The sequence below is a fragment of the Rana temporaria genome, chromosome 1 (assembly GCF_905171775.1).
Source record: "Rana temporaria chromosome 1, aRanTem1.1, whole genome shotgun sequence".
NCBI lineage: Eukaryota > Metazoa > Chordata > Amphibia > Anura > Ranidae > Rana > Rana temporaria.
This window is the reverse complement of record NC_053489.1, coordinates 548,202,406-548,225,399: the sequence shown is the minus strand read 5'-3', so window position 1 is coordinate 548,225,399 and position 22,994 is coordinate 548,202,406. Positions and strand designations below refer to the sequence as shown.

The 22,994-nt window shown below is 44.0% G+C and overlaps 3 protein-coding genes across 4 annotated transcripts in view; 1 reads left to right on the top strand and 2 right to left on the bottom strand.

The window, feature by feature from the left end:
• GALNT7 (polypeptide N-acetylgalactosaminyltransferase 7) overlaps window positions 1-22,994 on the bottom strand; it is a 270,914-nt gene that overhangs the window by 181,733 nt on the left and 66,187 nt on the right. For both annotated transcript variants that reach the window (XM_040333340.1, XM_040333330.1), the window contains exon 2: window positions 1,136-1,593. In XM_040333340.1, coding sequence (XP_040189274.1) covers window positions 1,136-1,593 — 458 coding nt within the window. The remainder of the gene's footprint in view (window positions 1-1,135; window positions 1,594-22,994) is intronic.
• On the top strand, window positions 14,452-17,247 carry LOC120920917. Its single transcript, XM_040333365.1, has 4 exons — window positions 14,452-14,851; window positions 15,624-15,783; window positions 16,454-16,604; window positions 16,687-17,247. The coding sequence occupies exons 1-4, from the start codon at window positions 14,671-14,673 to the stop codon at window positions 17,185-17,187; spliced, it is 993 nt and encodes a 330-aa protein (XP_040189299.1). The 5' UTR covers window positions 14,452-14,670; the 3' UTR covers window positions 17,188-17,247.
• On the bottom strand, window positions 17,347-19,059 carry LOC120920910 (putative nuclease HARBI1). The gene is made up of 2 exons (XM_040333352.1): window positions 18,527-19,059; window positions 17,347-18,435 (listed from the first exon to the last, which is right to left on the bottom strand). Exons 1-2 carry the CDS (start codon window positions 18,850-18,852, stop codon window positions 17,556-17,558), a joined length of 1,206 nt encoding a protein of 401 aa, XP_040189286.1. The 5' UTR covers window positions 18,853-19,059; the 3' UTR covers window positions 17,347-17,555.

The following is a 22,994-nucleotide window of genomic DNA, read 5'->3' as shown; positions in this document are numbered from 1 at the left end:
TTCTTTTTCTCAGTTTAGGCCGATACGTATTCTTCTACCTATTTTTGGTAAAAAAAAATCGCAATAAGCGTTTATCGATTGGTTTGCGCCAAATTTATAGCGTTTACAAAATAGGGGATAGTTTTATTATTTCTTTTTTTTTACTACTAATGGCGGCGATAAGCGTTTTTTTTCGTGACTGCGACATTATGGCAGACACTTCGGACAATTTTGACACATTTTTGGGACCATTGTCATTTTCACAGCAAAAAATGCATTTAAATTGCATTGTTTATTGTGAAAATGACAGTTGCAGTTTAGGAGTTAACCACTGAAGGAGTTAGGGTTCACCTAGTGTGTGTTTACAACTGTAGGGGGGTGTGGCTGTAGGACTGACGTCATCGATCGAGTCTCCCTTATAAAAGGGATCACTCGATCGATGCAGCTGCCACAGTGAAGCACAGGGAAGCTGTGTTTACATACGGCTCTCCCCGTTCTTCAGCTCCGGGGGGCGATCGCGAGGGGGCGGCTAGAAACGAATAGCCGAATCGCTCCTGAAGCCACGGTAACCGCCGCATGTACGGGGGGGGGGGGGGGGGATCCCGATAGGACCTCCGACCCACGTCTAGGCAGGGACGTACAGGTACGCCAATGTGCCTGTCCGTGCCATTCTGCCGACGTAAATGTACATGCAGCGGTCCGGAAGTGGTTAAGCTAGTGCATTGTTAGTTCACTTACCTTTTACTTCTAAATGTTTTTTTCTTTGTCTAAATTTCTCACTTCCTGTTCCTCCTCAGTAAACTTGCCCCCATCATCCGAGCAGTTCTTGCTGTGGTTTAGTCAGCCAGAACAGCTTACTGAGGAGGAACAGGGAGTGAGAAATTCAGACAAAGAAAACAAAAACATTTAGAAGGGAAATCAAAGGAAAAGGTAAGTGAACCAACAATGCACTAGCTTAAAGGAAGCCATTTAGAAAATAAAAAAACAAACCTTTACAACCCCTTTAAGTCCGTAAACATTAATTGAAACAAGTTACTTATTCTGGAGCAAGTCAAGAAGCTTGGAAAAAGTCAACCAAATTAAAAGATCATATAGAGCACTATTATATATATATTTTTTTAAATAAGCTTAACAATATTTAAATGTTTTTACTTACTCATCCTGCCGTAAGTCGTTGACTGTTCTGTCTAGTGAGATCATGTCACTTGCGACCATGTTAAATCCAAATTCTTTAATGCTGGCTTGAACGGACTCCTTATATTCAGAGCCCAGAATGAATGGCTTTCCTCCTTCTCCAGGACCACCAACCACACCCTGGGGTTCTGGTTCTTTGGGTTCAAAATTCCCCAACACTCCAGGACGAAGAACGGGTTCAGAATACACAAGAGTTTGTGGTTTAAAAGTGACAAACTGTCGCTGTGGAACATTCTGCTGGTTGTTTGGCTTCCCTTCTATGTGATTATGGTCGTTCTGAACTTTATTCTTTCTCCTGATAGAATCGAGATCGACCTCCACACCCTCCACACGGGGCCATGGTACCACAGGCTGAAAGTCATGTTTGGAGTCAAGATTTTTTTCTACTTTACCAGGCTGAGGGAGGTTGGCATTTTCTTCCTGTAAATGGGCAAAAAACAAACAATTAGCAATAGCTCACTTATACCGTATCACACATAAGTATGCAACTTTTATTGGTTTTAAAATAATCATTCTTAAATATATTGCAATCTGAGGGCAATACATGCAATGATAAGAACTCACAAATTCTATTTATTACAGTCTTTTCTTTATAGGGCATTCCTCATTTACATGCATACTAATTTCTCCAACAAAAGTGACAATGCCTTAAAGGGTCACTAAAGGAAAAATTTTTTTTTGCTGAAATGACTGTTTACAGGGTATAGAGACATACAAGTTAACTGATTCCTTTTAAAAATGATTAAAAATTGAATTGAATCTATCATATAATGTGCCTCTAGTTTCACGTTCAGTTTTAAAGGTACATACATGAATTTCCGGCTGAGAGGTGAGTCGGGAAGACTCACAGAACAAAAACAACAAATCCAGGGCAGTGTTTTGTTTTTAAAATGAATCTGATTGGTTCTGAGGAGTTTTAGACACACAGTAATGACAGGTTAGACCACCGTGAAAATCTCCCAGTACGATGGTTATAAGGAGCCAGACAAGCAGGAAGTGTGGAGATCACAGCAGAATTACAGCTACTTCAAAGCAAAAACGAACAATGAGGACATGAAACCAGTACTGCAGTAAGGTAAAGGAAGCTATTTAGCTAAAAAAATGTTTTCCTTTAGTGACCCTTTAAATCAACGGTCGCCAACTAGTGGTCCATGGATTACTGGTTAGGGGTTGTTAAATTTGAGAACATTTTGATGGTCCCCAGGGTTCTGCTGCAAATCAACATTGTAGCAAATGTATACCACCCAATGTTGTTTTCAGTGCACTGAAACCCGGTGCCTCCTCTGTAGTTCTGGTTCCTGTCAACTCAGAGGGAGGCACTGGGAGTAGTGCAGAGAGCAAGAGGTGAAGAAGGAGGGGTGTTCCAATGGCAGCGCTGATCACAGCCTCTGGGAAGGAGCATGAAGCTTGAGCACATGGCTGGATAAGGAGGTGAGATCCAATGGGGAGTTTGATGCAGAGAGCCAGAGCATTGTGTGTGTATAAAGGCAGTAGTGTGATGCTGTGTGTGTGTGGGGGGGGGGAGGCAGAGAGCTACAGCCTTATGTGTATAAGGCAGCCGTGTGATGCAGAGTGCGTGTGTGAGGAGGAGGGGGGCAGAGAGCCACAGCATTGTGTGTATAAGGCAGTAGTGTGATGCAGCGTGTGGGTTTGGGGAGGAGGGGGGGGTGGGGCCAGAGAGCCACAGCTTTGTGTGTGTTTAAGGCAGCCGTGTGATGCAGAGTGTGTGTGTGAGGAGAAGGGGGGCAGAGAGCCACAGCATTGTGTTTATAAGGCAGCTGTGTGATGCAGAGTGTGTGTGTGAGGAGAAGGGGGGCAGAGAGCCACAGCATTGTGTGTATAAGGCAGCCGTGTGATGCAGAGTGTGTGTGTGAGGAGGAGGGGGGGGCAGAGAGCCACATCATTGTGTGTATAAGGCAGCCGTGTGATGCAGAGTGTGTGAGGAGGAGGGGGGGCAGAGAGCCACAGCATTGTGTGTATAAGGCAGCCGTGTGATGCAGAGTGTGTGTGTGAGGATGAGTGAGCCACAGCATTGTGTGTATAAGGCAGCCGGGTGATGCAGAGTGCGTGTGTGAGGAGGAGGGGGGGGGGGCAGTGAGCCACAGCATTGTGTGTATAAGGCAGCCGTGTGATGCAGAGTGTGTGTGTGAGGAGGAGGGGGGGGGGGGCACTGAGCCACAGCATTGTGTGTATAAGGCAGCCGGGTGATGCAGAGTGCGTGTGTGAGGAGGAGGGGGGGGGGCAGTGAGCCACAGCATTGTGTGTATAAGGCAGCCGTGTGATGCAGAGTGTGTGTGTGAGGATGAGTGAGTGAGTGAAGAACTTATATAGCGCAGCACATGCAAACTAAATCGCCTCTGGGCGCTCGTTGTTCCTGTCTCTTTTGATAGTTTTGATCTTTCTTCTAAAGGTCAAGTGATTCTCCTCCAACCGAATGCTGGTTGGTAAAGCATTCCATAGTCTGGGACCTTGGAGCGCAAATCTTCGCTCTCCTTTGGACTTGTATTTGGCTTTGGGTATCTGGAGCAGATTTTGGAGGGGGGGCAGAGAGCCACAGCATTGTGTGTATAAGGCAGCTGTGTGATGCAGAGTGTGTGTGTGAGGAGGAGGGGGGGCAGAGAGCCACAGCATTGTGTGTATAAGGCAGCCGTGTGATGCAGAGCGCATGTGCGAGGAGGAGGGGGGGGCAGAGAGCCACAACTTTGTGTGTATAAGGCAGCAGTGTGATGCAGTGTGTGTGTGGGTGGGGGCGGAGGGGGGAAGAGAGCCATAGCATTGGCTATAAAAGGCAGCAGTGCGATGCAGAGTGTGTGGGGGGTGGAGGCAGAGACCCGCAGCATTGTGTGTATAAGGCAGCATTGTGATCCAAGGGGAGAGGGGCAAAGAGCTGGATCATTGTGTATATAAGGCATGTTAAAATTCATGTTGGCAAATTGTTGGCCCAATGAGGTTGGTGACTACTGCCTTAACTAGAAGGACCAATGCACACCTATGCAAGTACTTTTGTGCAGTGCATTAAGGGGGCCCATTCACTCTAAATGGCCCTCAATGTATGAAAAAACACACTGTATATGCGTATAGCAACACAGAAATAATATGTGTCACTGTGTTGTGTTTCATAAACCCATGCAGAGGGCTGAGTTCATCTGTCTGGGAGGCACAATGGTCCATGTAGCCTCATGCAGCAAGCCTGTTAAAATCAATGACAGAATGGATTTTCACATTTATCCCTTTGTGTAAATCTTTGCGGAAATATGCTGAATATTATCATTACACTTCTCGTGTTATCAGAATACAGTATTTTCTGACACAGCAGTCCTTCAATAGTGTTCAGTAGGAGGAACAATACTGCATTTTTTTAGTAAACAGTAATATTTGTAAGTAAAAGTCATTTTTGATGTGACTTTCACATTTTTACTTTGTGTTCCATATTTTGATTATTACAATTCATAAAGAGATAAATAAAATGCTCCCTCTAGTAGTCTTCTTTAGATCAGGGAAATGTGATTATTAACCAAGCTTGAAGCAAATCTGTGCGCTTCACAAAGTGACTAATTGAATAATGTTAGAATGAGCTGTCATTGAGCAGCATTTCATCCAAATGATGTCCCCTCCATGTACTGTAAAAGCACAGATGTTCTCCTAACCCAACCCCATCACCCAATGCAAGCAGACTATCGGGTTGATTTACTAAAACTGGGAGGGGGCAGAATGTAGGGCAGCTGTGCATGGTAGCCAATCGACTTCTAACTTTAAAAAAAGCTGGAAGCTGATTGGTTTCTATGGAGAGCTGCACCAGATTTTGCACTCTGCAGTTTTAGTAAATGATTGTATGCGCAATTTGATGTATACTAAGAACTACTTTTAGAAAGTTGATATTTACGGAGTTTTTGGTGGTGCCGAGTCATCCGAAGTTAGATGAGAATGAGCCTTCTAACAACGTAGACTAAACCACCAGGCAGAGTTGTTAATTTAAATGAAAAAAGACTATGTACACAGGCTATGGACATTCAAATATTTAAATAATCCCAAACAAACAGTACATGAGCTGTAAAACAAAATCTCAGACCATTGTGGCTGCATGCACTGTGGAGCAATTAATTCTTAAAAAGTTCACAGCAGAAGCACAGACGTTGATTAAATTGTTCTCCCAGACTCTATTTCCCCCTCTCCCATGGCGGTTTTCCAATCTCGAATGTAAACAAAGACCAGATGCTTGGGATGGGAAAGCAGAGTGAGCTGTGCTGCCCAGAGAATAATTTGAAGGACTTCAGTGCTTATATTGTGAACTTTGAGAACAAACTGCTCCACAGCGCCTTTAGCTACAAAGGTCAGTGAGGGTTTATTTTTAAAGGCCATTTAACCATTGTTCAGAATATGTGAATACTGTAATAGCTATAGTGTGCCAACAGATTCCCTTTGGGTGTACATTTACTAGTGCTACAGCCCCCCCCCCCCATGGCAGCAGTACGGGGAGAAGTTCCCCATACTGGATGTCAGATTTTGAAAGCACCGCAGCTGGGCAGGGGGCTCCGCCCACATGGCTGCATCATTCATACACAGATCTCTGACATTGCCTGTCAGGTTGTGGTTCTCAACAGGGTGGATTTGATTTAAATCAAGCAAATTTAAATCACTAGTTAAAAGGCTTGATTTAAATCATAATTTTTAGAGAGCAACTGTCATCTCTGTCCCGCAGTGGCTTCTCCTCTGACCTGTTGTTGACCCAACAGTCCCAAGTAACTTTAATGGGACGCTGGTGATGCGGCAGTGACACAACAAGGTGAGGGACGTGGCGGCAGCAGGTGAGTGGATGCCGGCTAACAGGCACTGCCATGATGGATCTCAAATGGTAGTTGCTGTGGAGCATTGAGGTAGTCTTCCTGTCAGCGAGTACATCCCTTACGGGTAGGCAGATACACTGACAGTGTGCAGGAGACCTGCATGGCATCAGCGATTTCCTGATCACTGGTGCAATGCTTTACAGGCTCCTACTAAGAAGAAAAAAAATGCATTTTTTTTTTTACCTGCAAAGAAATTTGCATTTATTATTGTTTGTATAAAAGGTGAACTTATCCTTTAACAATTCATCAACAACATGAATGTTCTAGGGTTAACAAAGATTCATTTAAACTGAGTACAAGGTAATGGTAGTGAGTTATACAGAATATCACTGGATTATGCATTGTTTAAAGTTTTCTGTCTCGGGATTTAAAAATTAAAATTGCAGCAAATAGATATATGGGTGCTCGTAAAATAAAAAAAAAACGCACCAAACACAGCGGTATAATTTGTTATGGTTTCCTACAAATCGTAACACTACTACAGAGTTTCCCCCGAAAATAAGACACTGTCTTATATTTATTTTACCTCAAGAAGACACACTAGGTCTTATTTTTATTAAGCAGTAGCTTTACTGGTGGTTGTGGGGGGTGAGAGAGACCCACAGACTGTTGCTGGGGGAGAGAAACCCACACTGATGAGAAAACGGGAGCCACAGCTTTACTTCTTCCCCTGAGGATACACAATACCTAAAGCAGAGCGTCCTGCTCCTCACTTTACTGAGGAGACTTTTACTTACCTAAAGCAGAGCGTCCTGCTCCTCACTTCACTGAGGAGACTTTTACTTACCTAAAGCAGAGCGTCCTGCTCCTCACTTCACTGAGGAGACTTTTACTTACCTAAAGCAGAGCGTCCTGCTCCTCACTTCACTGAGGAGACTTTTACTTACCTAAAGCAGAGCGTCCTGCTCCTCACTTTACTGAGGAGACTTTTACTTTCACGTTCCCCCTCTATGCCTCTGCTTGCAGCACGCACAGAATCACAATGTCTTATTTTCGGGGTATGGCTTATATTGCGCAAATGCTTAGAAATCCTGCTACAGCTTATTTTACAGGTATGTCTTATTTTTGGGGAAACACGGTATGTACGGTATGAATGTTCATCATTAGGCCCCTTTCACATTGGGGCGTTTTTCATGCGGTACAGCGCTAAAAATAGCGCTGCTATACCGCATGAAAAATCATGCCCTGTAGTCTTCAATGTGAAAGCCCGAAGGCTTTCACACTGAAGCGGTGCGCTAACAGGAACGCTCCAAATATCCTGCTAGTCACATCTTTACCGCGGTATAGGAGCGGTGTGTTCACCGCTCCTATACAGCGCCTTCCCATTGAAATCAATGGGAAAGCGCGGTATTAACCCTTTTTCGGCCGCTAGCGGGGGTTAAAACCTCAACGCTAGCGCCCGAATATCGCGGTAAACACGATGGTATAGCCGCGCTACAAATAGCGCGGCTATACCGTCACCGCGGCTCGACGCTGCAATGTGAAAGCAGCCTAACTGAAATTTGTACAGAACTGTAAGTACTGAGGTATGTACTCCAGGACACAGACCTTACGATTCATCAAGCTGCCATAACAAGTGGCCTCTCAAGCGTAATCACATCGAAGTGCAGCTTTATGAAGACCTATACACCTACTCCTATGTATGAATAGGTTTTCTTCCAATGGTAGTGACATCAGCCAACAGTTTTCTTAGTGGCTGATCGATCAATAACAGACCCTCCTGGCAAATGACAGCTCTTGTAACAAATGACAAAGCTTGCACAAACACTCAATAGTTGTAGACAATTGTGCTGCTACAAAATATTCCTACATCTATTCTACCTTCTTACAACATAACAAAGCGGTATGATTACCTCTGACAAAACCAGTGATCAGGTGGGTAGTAGAAATGATCATTCATGCTCTGATGTGTCTGAGAAGCTAGTAAAGCAAAACCTAAAATAGTTACTAGACAAATCTGTGGGAGTGCGACTCAGATATTTTCTTTTATGTTTAGCATCAAGCAGCAGATGGCATTCACAGTACATTTACATTAGACAATGCAGAAAGGCCAAGTTGTATTGTAAAGAAGGTGTGCTGTAATGTATGGTATTTTAAAAGGAATCATTAGAGCCGATAGTAAATGTACTGAAAAGGCCAGAGTTGTCTTTCTAGTTGGCCTTGGGGTTGACATGTCACCAATGCTCTACTTTACTTTGCTAAAAGCCTCCACAGATTCAGACATTTATGTTATTTAGTTGCTCAGATTTGTAAAAAATTAAAAAGAATGTAATGCCCTGAGATCATAGGCCATCTAGCTACACAATACCATTAGAAACATTTTATGTAAAGGCCAATGCCACAAAAAAAGCAAAAACATTTCAGTTTTACATGGTTACTGGCTTATTACATCTCTCATGGCGAGATCTCAGCACCAGAATTCCCCAACTGCTTTGGCCAGTACAAATCCAAATGATGGCATTACGCTTCCCTAATGGATTCAGCAAGTTCGGACATACACTATATTACCAAAAGTATTGAGACGCCTGCCTTTACACACTCATGAACTTTAATGGCATCCTAGTCTTATGCCCTGAACACACAATCGGAATTCCCGTCGGGATAAACTCCGATGGAATTTTCAGATGGAATTCTGTTCAAGCTGTCTTGCATAAACACTGTCACACCAAATTCCGACTGTCCAAAACGCGGTGACGTACAACACAATGACGAGTCGAGAAAAATTAAGTTCAATGCTTCTGAGCATGTGTCGACTTGATTCTGAGCATGCTTCTTCTCCGTCGGAGTTCCATACCGACGAACGGAATTTCCAAGCAAAATTTTCTTCTCTTTTTTTCCGATGTTCTCTTTCCAAGTCCGTCGGAATTTCTGATAGAAAAACTCCAATGGGGCACACACACACACACACACACACACGTGAATGCTTGACCATTCTTCCAGAAGCACATTTGTGAGGTCAGGCACTGATGTGGGTGAGAAGGACTGGCTCACAGTCTCCACACTAATTCATCCTAAAATGTGTTCTGCTGGGTTCTGTTCAGGTCAGTCAAGTTTCTCCACCCCAAACTTGCTCATCCATGTCTTTATGGACCTTGCTTTGTGCACTGGTCCGAATACTTTGGTAAAGGGAGGATTATGGTGTAGGGTTGTTTTTCAGGGGTTGGGCTTGACCCCTTCGTTTCAGTGAAGGGAACTCTTAAGACATCACTGACTAACGAAAATACCGCTTCTGCGCGGGAAAGGAAGGACCCCGGCTTACGGCGGGGCTCCTTCCCTTTGGGGGACTGAGGGAGGAGCGTGCTCTTCCCTCCAGTGACATCCTTGATAATGTCGTCCAGCGAGGACCCAAAAAGCCTTCCACCTTTGAAGGGTAAATCCGCCAGAGGCCTGGCCAGCAGACCAGCATTTCAACCAGAGAAGGCGGCGTAAAACCACAGCCGAAACAGAAGCCCTGGATATCAAGGGCCGATAAAGTGTCTATAGGAACCGCAGGTACAGGAGCACCAGCTGCCACCTCTGTCATGTTTGGGACAGAGGAACCAGACACTGACTCAATTACATAAGCTCCCAGGGCCCTATTCAGACTTGAACAAAAAAAAACACCCTCCTGCTGCGCTGACCGGGGGGTTACCCAGGGGACTCACCACCACATGAGGAGACTGCACAGCACACAGCTCAGTACACAGCGTGTGTGAGAGGAAGAAAAACTGTGAGGTAAAACTGTGAGGCAATTCGTGAGGAGACCTGTGCTGCGCGCCGTAGGAACCAGCACTAGAGGCTAAAGACTCTGCCAAAATGGCCGCAGATTGCTGCATATAGAGCCAGATACGGCCACAGGAAAATGGACGATCGCAATAGTAATTTGCTCCATAGCGTGGCTACAACAAGATGACCGCCAATGGGATTTTTAAAAGAAGCTGAAAATCACCTAAAAAATTTCCCGGGCGGCAAAACACAGCATTTAAACAGGGAAATCCTAAAGAGGATAAACAGTGGCCCAAACTCCTCTTTGAAAAAAGACCCCCAGCATTAAAAAAAAAAAAAAAACGCAGGCCAGATGCACCACAGTCCCCTCAGTAAGGTGCCCCTCCCCCCGACAGCAGCAATGTAATGCAGCAGAGGGAAAAGGAGCAGGGAAGGGAGGATAGGAGGACCCCAGGAATGCTCAGCCGTACCAACCCACCTAAGTGGGAGGGACTGTACTTACCCGTCCACGCGAGGACTCACTGACGCATTCCAGACAGGCATACAACCACGTTGGAGGTAGCCGTCGGCCCGGTCCACTGTGAGTGAGACAACACCACAGCCCAATCATATGTGGACCTCAGACCGGAAAGCTCACTGGCCACCCCAGGAGTCATAAGGTATGTCGTGGCAGACCCAGCCTCTTTGCAAAGGTGTGCTCACGCTCGCTAGAAGATAAGAAAAAATCTGCGCTAACTCCAAATATGTGAAAAAGGCTGCTACATACAAACAAACAAAGCCAATGAAATAATAAACAAAAAATGTAGCGCTAACAGGCTCAAAAAGAGCAATAGAAGATACCATGTGAGGTAAAAACATTAATAGTATATGTGCATAAGAAGAGGAATACCAAACATTAGGTAATATTAGGTAACCAAGGGAAAATATTCCATGTAATAAAACGTAGCAAAGTCTCTAATCAAAACATTAAGTGAACAGTCTCTAGCTGAAGCATCAAGTGGACTTCAATGGAAAAATTAGGGCGATACATGGGGTGGACTGATGTCCAATGGTTGGGATGGGACAGGTGATCAAGTTGTCTGTAGAGATCTATGGAAATCACAATCACATCAGATGTAAGGTAAGTATAAACACGCTTACCAGATGGGTTGGACTCTACTACTGTACAGCAAAGAGTCAATCAGGCGTTGTGGTCTTTGGGGACCGAGACCACTGAAACCGGAAGAGGACTGTTGTTATAATTGAGACTCCAGCCGGCGTGGACACCAGGAACCAGCGATACTCGAACAACGTGTTGCGTAGCCACCACAGATTCGTAGATATAGCCCTCAGGCTTATTATCCAGGAGTACAGAAATAGATGTAACTGAACTTCCAGTGGGACCATGGAGTGGATGATATAAAAATGAAAAAAAGGGCTCCAATAGCGCAGGTCCTGATGTGATTGTGATTTCCATAGATCTCTACAGACAACTTGATCACCTGTCCCATCCCAACCATTGGACATCAGTCCACCCCATGTATTGCCCTAATTTTTCCATTGAAGTCCACTTGATGCTTCAGCTAGAGACTGTTTACTTAATGTTTTGATTAGAGACTTTGCTACGTGTTATTACATGGAATATTTTCCCTTGGTTACCTAATATTACCTAATGTTTGGTATTCCTCTTCTTATGCACATATACCATTAATGTTTTTACCTCACATGCTCACACTCACTGGCCGGACTGAGAAGACAAGGATCAATATATCCAGCCTGTCTCTCAGCCGACAGCAGTTGATAGAAGATTCTTTCAAGAAAGAGCAAATAAATAAAAGTTTTCCTCAGGGCGCTGGGCCCAAGGGGAGCCATACGTCCTTCTCCTTTGCTAGGCAGAACTAAACTGAGGCTGCATGCTGCAGGGAGGTGGGTTATGTTCAACTCTGTTAAAATAACATGTATCTGAATATCTAACATGTTTCTGCCTGGTCCTCTCCTGTAAAACAGGAACATAACCCACTTGTCAAGACTTGAAGAGGCTGTGTCCGTCCATGGACGATAAGAGAAACAGGCATTTTTAAACTCAAGTGTGCATGAGGCCTTACGTTCTGACGCAACCAGCCTTGGCACATACAAGCTCTGCTATCCCCCATTCATTCATCCTGGCAATCCCTACGCAGTAATAGAGTGACAGCAGGACAAGGAAAAGAGTGACCATGTTGCTTCATGGCCCTGTTCTACTCCCTATGGTCAAGGACTACATGTGGCTCATGGTGTAGTAGCAATATGCATGTATTGCCAATCTTAGACAACCAAAATTTGCATTGTTCTTGCTTCAAAATATACAAGTTTGAGTTGACAATCAATGGTAACTATGCATGCAAATAGGAAATGAAAGGAAAAACTGCTCAAGACTTGGTATATGGCAATATTCTGAATGCGGTCGAAAAAGTCACAGTTAGAAATTAACGGATAACTGTTACCTGTTTGATTAGAAACCTTATACAATTCTCTATTGTGAGCGGATTTTGTGTTCAACTGAGAAACACCCAGAATCACATTCACTGCCTAACTATATAGTGGCTGTAAAATATCTGTAGGATATTTTGATGGTGTGAACAACCAAAAAGCCCAACCAGAGCCAGGTTCATCCAGAAGGGAACCTAGGCAAGAGCCCAAAGCCTGTTGGATGTCTAGGGCAGCCTTTCTCAACCAGTGTGCCGCGGCACACTGATGTGCCGTCAGAGGTTCTCAGGTGTGCCGTGGGGTCAGTGGAGAGAAGGCTGTCAGATGAGCCTGCTCTCCTGCCGAACTGTAAGAAGCTCTGTTGGCTTCAAAAATGAAAGTAAAGTGCGGAGGAGTGTGTTGTGCTCTTTGCTTCCCCCTAGAGTGCAGTACCCGGCTGAATGAGGAATCTGGAAAGGTACTGAGCTAGAAGCTAGATCCATTTTAAAATGGCTTTATACATGTGCCTGTGTGTGCACATGTGAGTGTCTGTCTGTGTGTGTGCGCGCATGTGTATGTATGCGTGTAAGCATTTGTGTATGTTACTTTTAATCCTGCCCCCCCCATTCCTGTACCATGAGAGTGGCTTTTGTAGGGCTTGTTTGATAACAGCAAGGACTGCTGCTCCTCTGAAAAGCAATCCATGCACAGATCGCTTTTCAGAGGCATTTGACAGGCGGTAAAGAGGCATTATGTTGCCTCTTTACCACCTGTTTTAAGCCCGTAAATGCAGCATCACTACACTGCAACCGTGCAATGCACACAGTTGCTGGGTAGTTGCAGTGCAGCCCCATTCACCCTCGGTATACCTCCAGTTGCAGCCACAGCATGTGAACACCCTCAGCTGCTGCCTCTGCAACTAAAGGTGGAGAAGTTGGGGGTGGTAAAAACAGCTCAACCATGTGGCTTTACCGCCTCTTTGACATGTGAACAAGCCCTTGATTCACATCTGTGTAGCTGCATGTAGGGCAGTCCATTCATTTCCGTACCCACAAAATGCAGGGAAACAAGTCCCCAAACTTTTTTTTTTTTAATTGCACTGCAGCAAAAGCATCCCACGTTTTCCAATGTGTGGGGGTACCATTAAGAATTAATGGTACCCCTAAAGAGTAGAGCATTTGTCTGTGTATCAGGAATGAGCACGATTTTGCGCGTGTTCTGCGACACACCGTAATGTGAACAAAGCCTTGGACTGGGGTGCCTCAAAACTGAAAATACTTTTTAAGGGTGCCCCGACCGGAAAAAGGTTGAGAAACACTGGTCTAGGGTGCCTAGCTACAACTTTCATGCCTCTGCAGGAAACTAAGAGATGGCACAATTGTTTAGGGTCGGATCACACCAGATGCAGTCCAGTGCGTTTTTTTTTTCTTGTTGGGTCCCTTCCCAGGCTCACTCCTGCTCCATTCACACACAGCTGTGGCTCAGCCCCACCCCTGTCTACCCTTATTGGCTCACTGGCTAGGATTGTTAGCCAATGGCTTCCGCTGCTGTCTCAGCCAATGAGGCAGGCGAGTTCCCAGAGAGCCGAGGCTATCATGCACATTGCTGGATCACAATAGGGCTCAGGTAAGTATTAAGAGGGCTGCTGCACACAGAAGGTTATTTACATTCATGCATAGAATGCATGAAGGTAAAAAACCTTGCGTCTTGTGAACCACTTTAAGGGCTGGTTCACGCCACATGCAGGTCAGTGCATTTTTATTTACTTTTTACATAAAAAATGCATGGTTGCATGGATTTCATGGATTGCATGGATTTCAATGGAAAAGCTTACACCATTTCAGTGCATTCCAGTACAGTCAACAGAAGTAGAACATGCTGCATTTTTTCTGCAAAGAACTACGCTGGAATGCAGCAAAATGCATCAAAAACACACGAGATCACATTAAAATGCATCCAAACGCATTACAAAAGAAAATAACATAGGAAACTTTGGGAAAAAAACATACTGGAACACATGGAAAATGTCTCAAAACGAACAAGCAGAAATGTATCCGGACTGCATTTCTATGGTGTGAACTGGCCTGAGGGCTCTTTCACACGTCCGTTCCGTTCGTCCGTTTTTTGGACGTCCGTTAACGGACCTCAATGCTTCCCTATGGGCTAGCGTCCGTTAGCGGATGAGCATCCGCTAACGTCCGTTAGCATCCGTCTGCGTTAAGGTCCGTTTTTTTGGACGGAAGAAAACCCTATTTTTCTTCCGTCCAAAAAACTGACCGGACGAAAAACGGACGTTAACGGATGATCCGTTTATCATCCGTTCCGCTAACGTCCGTTTTTCACCAAAATATGTAAAAAATACAAATTCACCAAACTTTAATATGTATGCAATATGCATACATAACAATAACCTTTCACCCAGGTAGTGTTTTTATTCCCAAGTCACATGTTCCCAGCACATGCTGCCCAGTTCCTGGACATTAGAGCAATTCCCTGTGTGTGATTGTCCTCCTTAATTAATAAAATGGCAAAGGATGTTAGCCAAGAAGAGCTAATACACCTGGTACATGATCGCCCTGCAATATGGGATAAGAGATGTGGAGACTATAGCAACCGATATGTCTCTAACAACAAATGGGAGGAAGTCTTTCAGGCGGTGACACCTAACTGGCAAACACTAAAACAAAATGAAAAATTAGAACGTGGTAAGTAGTTGTGGGTTATGGGGGGGTGGGTTGTTATCTTGTAGTCCATCCATATGTCAACATCCATATCCACCGGCCACGTCACCTGCCACAAGTTGTGAATTGGCCACTGGCCACGCCACCTGCCACGTCACCTGCCACGCCACCTGCCACAAGTTGAGAATTGGCCACTGGCCACGCCACCTGCCACGTCACCTGCCACGCCACCTGCCACAAGTTGAGAATTGGCCACTGGCCAACTACCACGCCACCTGCCACGTCACCTGCCACAAGTTGTGAATTGGCCACTGGCCACGCCACCTGCCACAAGTTGAGAATTGGCCACTGGCTACGCCACCTGCCACGTCACCTGCCACAAGTTGAGAATTGGCCACTGGCCAACTACCACGCCACCTGCCACGTCACCTGCCACAAGTTGTGAATTGGCCACTGGCCACGCCACCTGCCACGTCACCTGCCACGCCACCTGCCACAAGTTGAGAATTGGCCACTGGCCACGCCACCTGCCACGTCACCTGCCACGCCACCTGCCACAAGTTGAGAATTGGCCACTGGCCAACTACCACGCCACCTGCCACGTCACCTGCCACAAGTTGTGAATTGGCCACTGGCCACGCCACCTGCCACAAGTTGAGAATTGGCCACTGGCCAACTGCCACGCCACCTGCCACGTCACCTGCCACAAGTTGTGAATTGGCCACTGGCCACAAGTTGTGAATTGGCCACCTGCCACGCCACCTATGGGTGTATTTTATTTTCTGTTTCTTCATAGGAGAGAGTATCGTCACCCGCTGGCGCTCATTGAGAGACCGTTATAGGAGAGATTTGAAGGAGGAGACAATGTCCCGCAGTGGAGCTGGAGCCTCCAAGTACAAAAAGGGTGCATTTTTTGAAATGCTGGATTTCCTGCGTAACGTGATGAGCCTAAGAAGGTACCTAGCCACTTTATAACATTATTTGACCAAGTAAACTACAAATAATAAAGTTGATCCACACATATAAATATCTGAATTAAGAGAAATGCATAATGACCTAGTATGCATATCATAGTAGCTCATTATAAATGAATTGATTCCCTGAGATGAAAGTCCCTGTATAGGTCTTCTTTCCCCTCTTACTTTGCTGCCATCACTCCTTGAGTGTCTGGTAGGTATTGGGGGTCATTTACTAATGGCAAATTAACTTTGCACTGCAAGAGCACTTGTAAGTACCGTCACTGTAGATCTGAGGGGTAGATCTGAAATGAGGGGAAGCACTGTTGATTTTATCATCCAATCACGTGGACGTTAAAATACTCTTTTTTACTTTCCTTGCATGTCCCTCTCAGATCTACAGCGACTGGACTTCCAAATGCTCTGATAGTGCACTGGTAGTGCAAAGTGGATTTCCCTTTAGTAAATAACCCCGACTGTGTTTCAGGGGGTGTTGATAGGTAACAGTCAGACAACTTTGTCTATTTTTTATATGCAAATATGTTCAAACTAAGTATTCCAAAAGTGGTATGTAGGGTTGACCACAGCAGTATACACACACATGGATCTATGTATTGTTGAAACAAGTCTGAATTGACCTTTAACCCATCTATCAACCAATATTTTACAGTACAGCCACTAACATCAGTGAAACGGAGGAGGAAACAGATACTGAATTTTCGCAGCCAGATCCCATGGGAGAAACAGGAGTCACAGAAAGTGAGGCAGCTGAAGATGCCACTAGAGCTGCAAGACCGATTCCACCAACCACAAGTGTGCCTGTAAGTATCAAACATAAAATGCCTACTTTTTTAAATATTGTCAAAAGATAATGTGCTAATAGATATGTGTTCCACCCCTCAGATTCGTTCAGTTGGTTCAACTGTGAGAAAGCGTCCACAAAAAAACAAATTAGATAGCGCCATGCTGAGCTTCATGGAGGAGATGAAAGCAAGAAGACCTGACTCCAACGATCCTTTTTTGGACCCTAACAACGAAGACGCTTTATTCCTAAGAAGCCAGTACCACCTGCTACAAAAAATGAATCCGGATCGAAAACTTGATATGCGCCTGGCAATTGGCCAGTATATCGGTACTTGTCTGAAGGCTTCTATGTCAGGAGACCCTGTGCCCCAAGTTATCTCCCCTTCCCAACGCCAATTCTACCCCGATCACCCACCACCAGCTCCCTACACTCACCGATTCCAACCCAGCCCTATACCCCATCATTACCGTGCCCCTGCCTCCACTGCCCAAAATTTTCCAGTCCCACCCCAGGCACCCAACTATGATCCCTCTCCTTCCCAGGGGACTTCACGATCTGATTCCTCCCTTTTCCCCACCCCTTATTATCAAGATCTATAATTTTATTTTTTTTGGAAATTTTTGATACGATACTTTAATAAATTGATTTTTGCCCCTTTTTGTGATGTGTATTTCATTTTTTTTTTATCTTTTACTATAAGTTACAATCTACATGTTGCGTTCATAAAGTTCAAAGAAAAATAGTAGACTGCATGAAAATGATTTTTTTTGGTATTTTATGTGAAAAGAAACAAACTGATATATCATAGGGACATAATGACAATTGAAGCATGAAAGCATACACTTGTAGAAATCTTAAATGTAGAAATTAACTGGCGTTTTCACTATGACAAGTAAGACCATGCAAATTAAAGGGGCGAAACATGTTACTATAAAGGTGCAAATGATAAATTTCCTCGTGACTGTTTTTACACATATTGATACTGCCACGGAACCTCTCCTTCTGGGGACATAAAAAAATTAGTAAAATTGTCACGCATGGTAATAGCTGAATTGTTGGGTCGCAGTCCGGTAAAGCGCACAGATGGTAGGTCTACCTCGTCCTCTTCCTCAACAGAAATCCCTTCCTTCTCGCGGATGACATTGTGGAGGACACAGCAGGCTTGGATTGCCAGTTGGGCATTCTCCACGCTAAGTTGTATAGCGCTATGAAATATGCGCCATTTGCCGCTCAAAATGCTAAAGGTGCATTCAATAAGGCGCCTTGCACGACTCAAGCGGTAGTTGAAAATTTTCTTTGGGGTCGTTAAATTCTGCCTGGCATAAGGCCTTAAAACATGATGAGAAAGTCCAAATGCCTCATCAGCAACTAGAACATGTGGCAAATCTGGTCCTACAGTTGATGGTAGTGGTTGATCTGCTGGGAAATTAAAGTGTCCCTCCAGTATTCTTCTCCCCATTACTGATGATGAAAATATTCTTGCGTCGGCATTCGATCCATAGGCTCCTATATCAACGGCAATAAATTTGTAGTTACTGTCGCAAATTGCCATTAGCACTAGTGAAAAATATTTTTTATAATTGAAAAATTGCGAGCCAGATCCTGGTGGCATCTGGATTCTGACATGTTTCCCATCCAGAGCTCCAACACAATTGGGGAATTGAGTTTTTTTCCAAAAGCCTGTCGCAATTTCCTGCCACATGGTAGCATCAGGAACCGGCATTGCAGAAGAACGAAGCTCCTCCCATATTGCTTCGCAGGTCTCATGCACTATCACTGATATGGTCGATATTCCCAATAAAAAAAAATGGCTTAGTGACGTATAAGACACTCCAGATGCAAGAAACCTAGGAAGAGTAGAAGAGTAGAAGAAATTACGAAAGGAATCCAACATTACACTGGACATAATCAAGCTAAATGGCTGGCTGGCTGGCTTACCTGAGGGTAATGAGAAGTCGCTCCTCTGGAGGCACAGCAAGTCGCATGTCTGTGTTTGTACGGTATAGTCTGGGATGTAATTTTTCAAGTAAATAATCAAACGTTGTGATCGTCATTCTAGTGAAATTAAAAAATTTAGGAGGGTAACGTCGCAAATCTGCATATTGCAGCGCAAAGAAACCCTCACTTGGCCTTTTGAGGAGCATGGGATGTGCCCAGTACCTGCGTCCCCTAGCAGACATCTTCCTGGTCAAGCTTTTTTTTCTCCACACATAGTACATCATGACAAATGATGTCACATTCTGATCATAATTCCCCAAATCCATCGTAATCAGCAAGTACAGTGAAATACAGCAATGGATCAGGAACAAAACAGCCGGCTGTTAACATACAGGAAGAGGAAATCACACTGGGGGAAACAAAGAATCATGGGAAAATTCTTGAAAAGATGATTAATAAAGTTCTAAAACCAAAAAAATAAAAAAAACGGATCAAAAAACGGATCGAAAAAACGGATGAAAAACGGACCAAAAACGGACGTCAACGGACGGAAAACGGAACGGAAACGGATGTAAACGGATGGAAAACGGACGAAAAACTGATGAAAAAACGGATCAACTGAAGGGAAAAAAAATAATGTAAAAACTGAACGGACGTGTGAAAGAGCCCTGAGGGTTTACACCTGCTTCACAAGGGAGGATATAATTGTAGGCAGTTGATGCTTATTGTGCCCACTGAGGTCATTCTCAATGGCAACTAAAGGGCTAGGAGGGTAAAGCTACTACATTGCCTAGGACCATATTCTGCCTTAATCTGTCTGTGTCCAATATATCAAAATTCTGTCTTGCTTAATTTTACACATCAAAAGATAAAACATAGTACAACGAAAGTAGCCTTCTTTAATAATACATCCTACTCTGCATAGAAACCTTCTAAGTACACTTTGAAAATGGTAATTCCTGATTCTTGAAAATGTAAATTGTATTAATGATAGAAGATCGAATATAAGGTGTTGAAACTTAACACGTGCGCTGATCAGTATCCTCAGGGCAAGTATTGTACAGGCTCCTTTGTAACAATAGCTTAGTATCACTCACGAGCTAGACCTTGGGGGAATTGTAGTATCACGGAATAGTTAATAACTCAGACAATGACCCTTGCACAGAGTGTGTTTGATCGACAAGCCTCTGTGTGGAATTGTGATACTAAGCTCTTAAGTATTAATTTAAACACACCCAACTGTGCAGTCATGAGGAAATGTTTGAACGACTCGAGTATAGTTAAGCACAAAGCAATTGATCTGAGCACCTTAAAGAGGAGTTGAACAAAGTGCAATTATTTCTAGATTGTGGCAGGTCTCTGATGAGTACCCTTTGCTCACTGAAAACCAGAAAAATGCTTATTAAAAAGCACTTGACTCCTAACAGCCTTGATTATTATTAAATGAGGGAGTCCTTTCCATGGCACTTTAGTGTCCCAAATTCCAAACAAATGGCACTCTACAATGCAATGACAGTACTGTGAGTTTAATGGGGAAAAAAAAATAGTGGCAGCGACATTTAGGGGGTATTGACTTTGTGCCATCAATTCTTTTCTAAGGGGAGTGCATATAACAAGTTGGCACAAGCAGCAGGAACACACACTTTCTAAATCCAAAACAAAATAAATAAAAAAAATTGACAAAAATGTCCAAAAGCACTTAAATTGTTGACCATATTTACAAAATGGCAGCACCTTACTACTACAGTACAGTCGATGTTGTCACTCGAAGACAGAAAGTGTGTCAGTTGCAGGATCACCAGGTTAAAATAGATAAAAAGCCCAAATATAAAAAAAAAAAAAAGGGAAAAGATAACAATGCAGTCACCACATTAAAGAATAGGTACGCTGCTATTTTCTCCAGGACCCCATAAGAGGAAACTCAAACTTAAAGGGTTGACCTCTGATAAAGCCAGATGTAGCCGATGAAACCAGTTAGCAGTTACCAGTTAGTACCTGCATACACCCCCCCCCCCCCCTCCTCATGACCCTCTGAAGGGGATTACAAATTAAGTTGGAATATGGTATAGTCTATGTCCACAACTGGCAACATTACTGCATCGATGGTGGGTGTGAGTATGCAAATGATGTGAAGATTCTGCTGCAATTTATGGACACTCAACAGTGATGCCATGTGATTGGGGAACACTTTGTCTGAGCAGTGACTTTATCATTATCACCAAGCTGTTACATTATATGCCAAGGGAAGCAACATACTGGTACTTCAAGTGATGATATAAGAACAGTGACGCTTAGCTTTTGGTCCAGAATTGAGGTTAAAGGGGTTGTAAAGGAAAAAACATTTTTCCCTAAATAGCTTCCTTTACCTTAGTGCAGTCCTCCTTCACTTACCTCATCCTTCCATTTTGCTTTTAAATGTCCTTATTTCTTCTGAGAAATCCTCACTTCCTGTTCTTCTGTCTGTGACTCCACACAGTAATGCAAGGCTTTCTCCCTGGTGTGGAGAAAGCCTCTTGAGGGATGAGGGAGCGAGCAGGAGTATCAGGACGCCCACTAACACACAGCTCCTTACCCTATCTGCAAAGTAGAGAGTGTCCTGACTTGCCTGCTCGCCCCCTCCCCCCTCAAGAGGCTTTCTCCACACCAGGGAGAAAGCCTCGCATTACTGTGTGTAGTTATAGACAGAAGAACAGGAAGTGAGGATTCCTCAGAAGAAATAAGGACATTTAAAAGCAAAATGGAAGAATGAGGTAAGTGAACGAGGACTGCACTAAGGTTAAGGAAGCTATTTAGAAGGGGAAAAAAATCCTTTACAACCCCTTTAGGTTCTCATCTCCCACAATGCATAAAGTTTGAGATCTACGGATGTAGGATATGATGGTTATAGCAGCTAAGGGAGTAAGGTATAAGCTGACAATTACAGGCTACAAAGTAACATCGGTTGTAGTCATGTTAATGGAATCACTCCTAAAACAAAAGGATTATTGATCACTTAAAAAACCCACAACTTGCTGGACCCAAAGCAGCATGGCTTTACTGAAGGCAGATCATCTCAGTCTAACCCGATTAAACTTTTTGACTACATCACTAATGTGTTGGACCAGGCATCGTCCCAAACAGACTGACAGAACATGCCATAAATAGCCACAGATATGTGCATGCGCCAGTGACATCATGAAACTGCTCCTGCCCCGATTGCAAGAAAATAGAAAAGGTTAGAAAAGAAATGTAGACATAGCACTATATGCAATGATTATTAAAAGGAGACGTCCAGCCTGAGCTTTTTAGGCTGGGCTTCTCCTCTGGGTCACAGGAGTGCAATTTGTTTTGCACTCCTGTGACCTGATTTCAGCGGAGAGCGCTCTGAAGTCTGCACTCCGCTGACGTCACACTGCCATCAGTCAAAGCAACGCGTTATTCCGACTTCCGAAGCTGCAGCATTAGTCTTAAGCAGCATCCACCTAGGCAAGTATAAATATATATATAAAAAAAAAAAAAAAAACGATACTTTTCCTTTTTTTTTTAGGCTTTTAAAGCAGCAAATTGATCACCTTCAGTTTACTACCACTTTAAAAACTAGTAGGGCTCATTTACACTTGCTTTGACTTTAACCCACATTAAAGCGCCTACTGCTTCAACATGCTTTTTTGATGCTTTAGTGGAGTTTCGGTGGTGCTTTTTGAAGCTTTAATAAAGCTTGGCAAATGCCCTCTATGTGTGTTGATATCTCATACCTGCAATTTCTCCAAAACAAAGCGAAAGCTAAAAGCTCAATTAAAGCCTCTCAAAAGCTTTAGGTAATACAAGTGAGCTTTGCCATAGACTTCTATGGAGGCTTAGAAGACGCTTTGAAGCACCACTAAAGTGACATGGTGTATACATTTTGGAGCAAAGCTGAAGCAAATCAAAGCAAAAGCAAGGTGTAAACCGGACATTTCATTTAGGGACAGGGGCTTTGACTGGCGTTCAGCGAGCTTTAACAAAGTGTGTCCGAAGCCTTGTCTTGAAGCAAGTGTAAACAAGCCCTTAGTGTGTACCAGGCTTTAGTGACTGGGTTTCCATATACTTTAGGGGCAAGGCACCAAGTTCTGCACCTTTATACTATTTTTAATACAACTTAACTTTTTCTGCAAGAAGGTGTTCCATCAGATTAGGTGACCCATCAGATTTCGTAACGTAAGTGATGTTCTGTCACGGCCATCTTGGTACACCCCGCACTCGGCCACACTAATAGCTAGATTCATGTAGGGCGTCCTAACTTTGCGGCGGCGTAGCGTATCGTGTTTACACTACACCGCCGTAAGTTAGCGAGGCAAGTACATGATTCTCAAAGTACTTGCCTGCTAAGTTACAGCGGCGTATTGTAAATCGGGCGGGCGTTATGGCGCCTAATTCAAATTTAGCTGAGGGGGCGTGTTATGTTAATGGGGCTTGACCTGACGTGATTGACGTTTTTTTTTGGAACGGC

Bases quoted from the DNA above. Each gene is read 5' to 3' on its own strand.
- LOC120920910 (XM_040333352.1), bottom strand. From the start codon at position 18,852: ATGGATTTGGGGAATTATGATCAGAATGTGACATCATTTGTCATGATG. The intron at 18,436-18,526 runs GTAAGCCAGCCA...TACTCTTCCTAG, and splicing joins CGACTTCTCATTACCCTCAG to GTTTCTTGCATCTGGAGTGT.
- LOC120920917 (XM_040333365.1), top strand. From the start codon at position 14,671: ATGGCAAAGGATGTTAGCCAAGAAGAGCTAATACACCTGGTACATGAT. The intron at 15,784-16,453 runs GTACCTAGCCAC...AATATTTTACAG, and splicing joins AACGTGATGAGCCTAAGAAG to TACAGCCACTAACATCAGTG. The intron at 16,605-16,686 runs GTAAGTATCAAA...TCCACCCCTCAG, and splicing joins CACCAACCACAAGTGTGCCT to ATTCGTTCAGTTGGTTCAAC.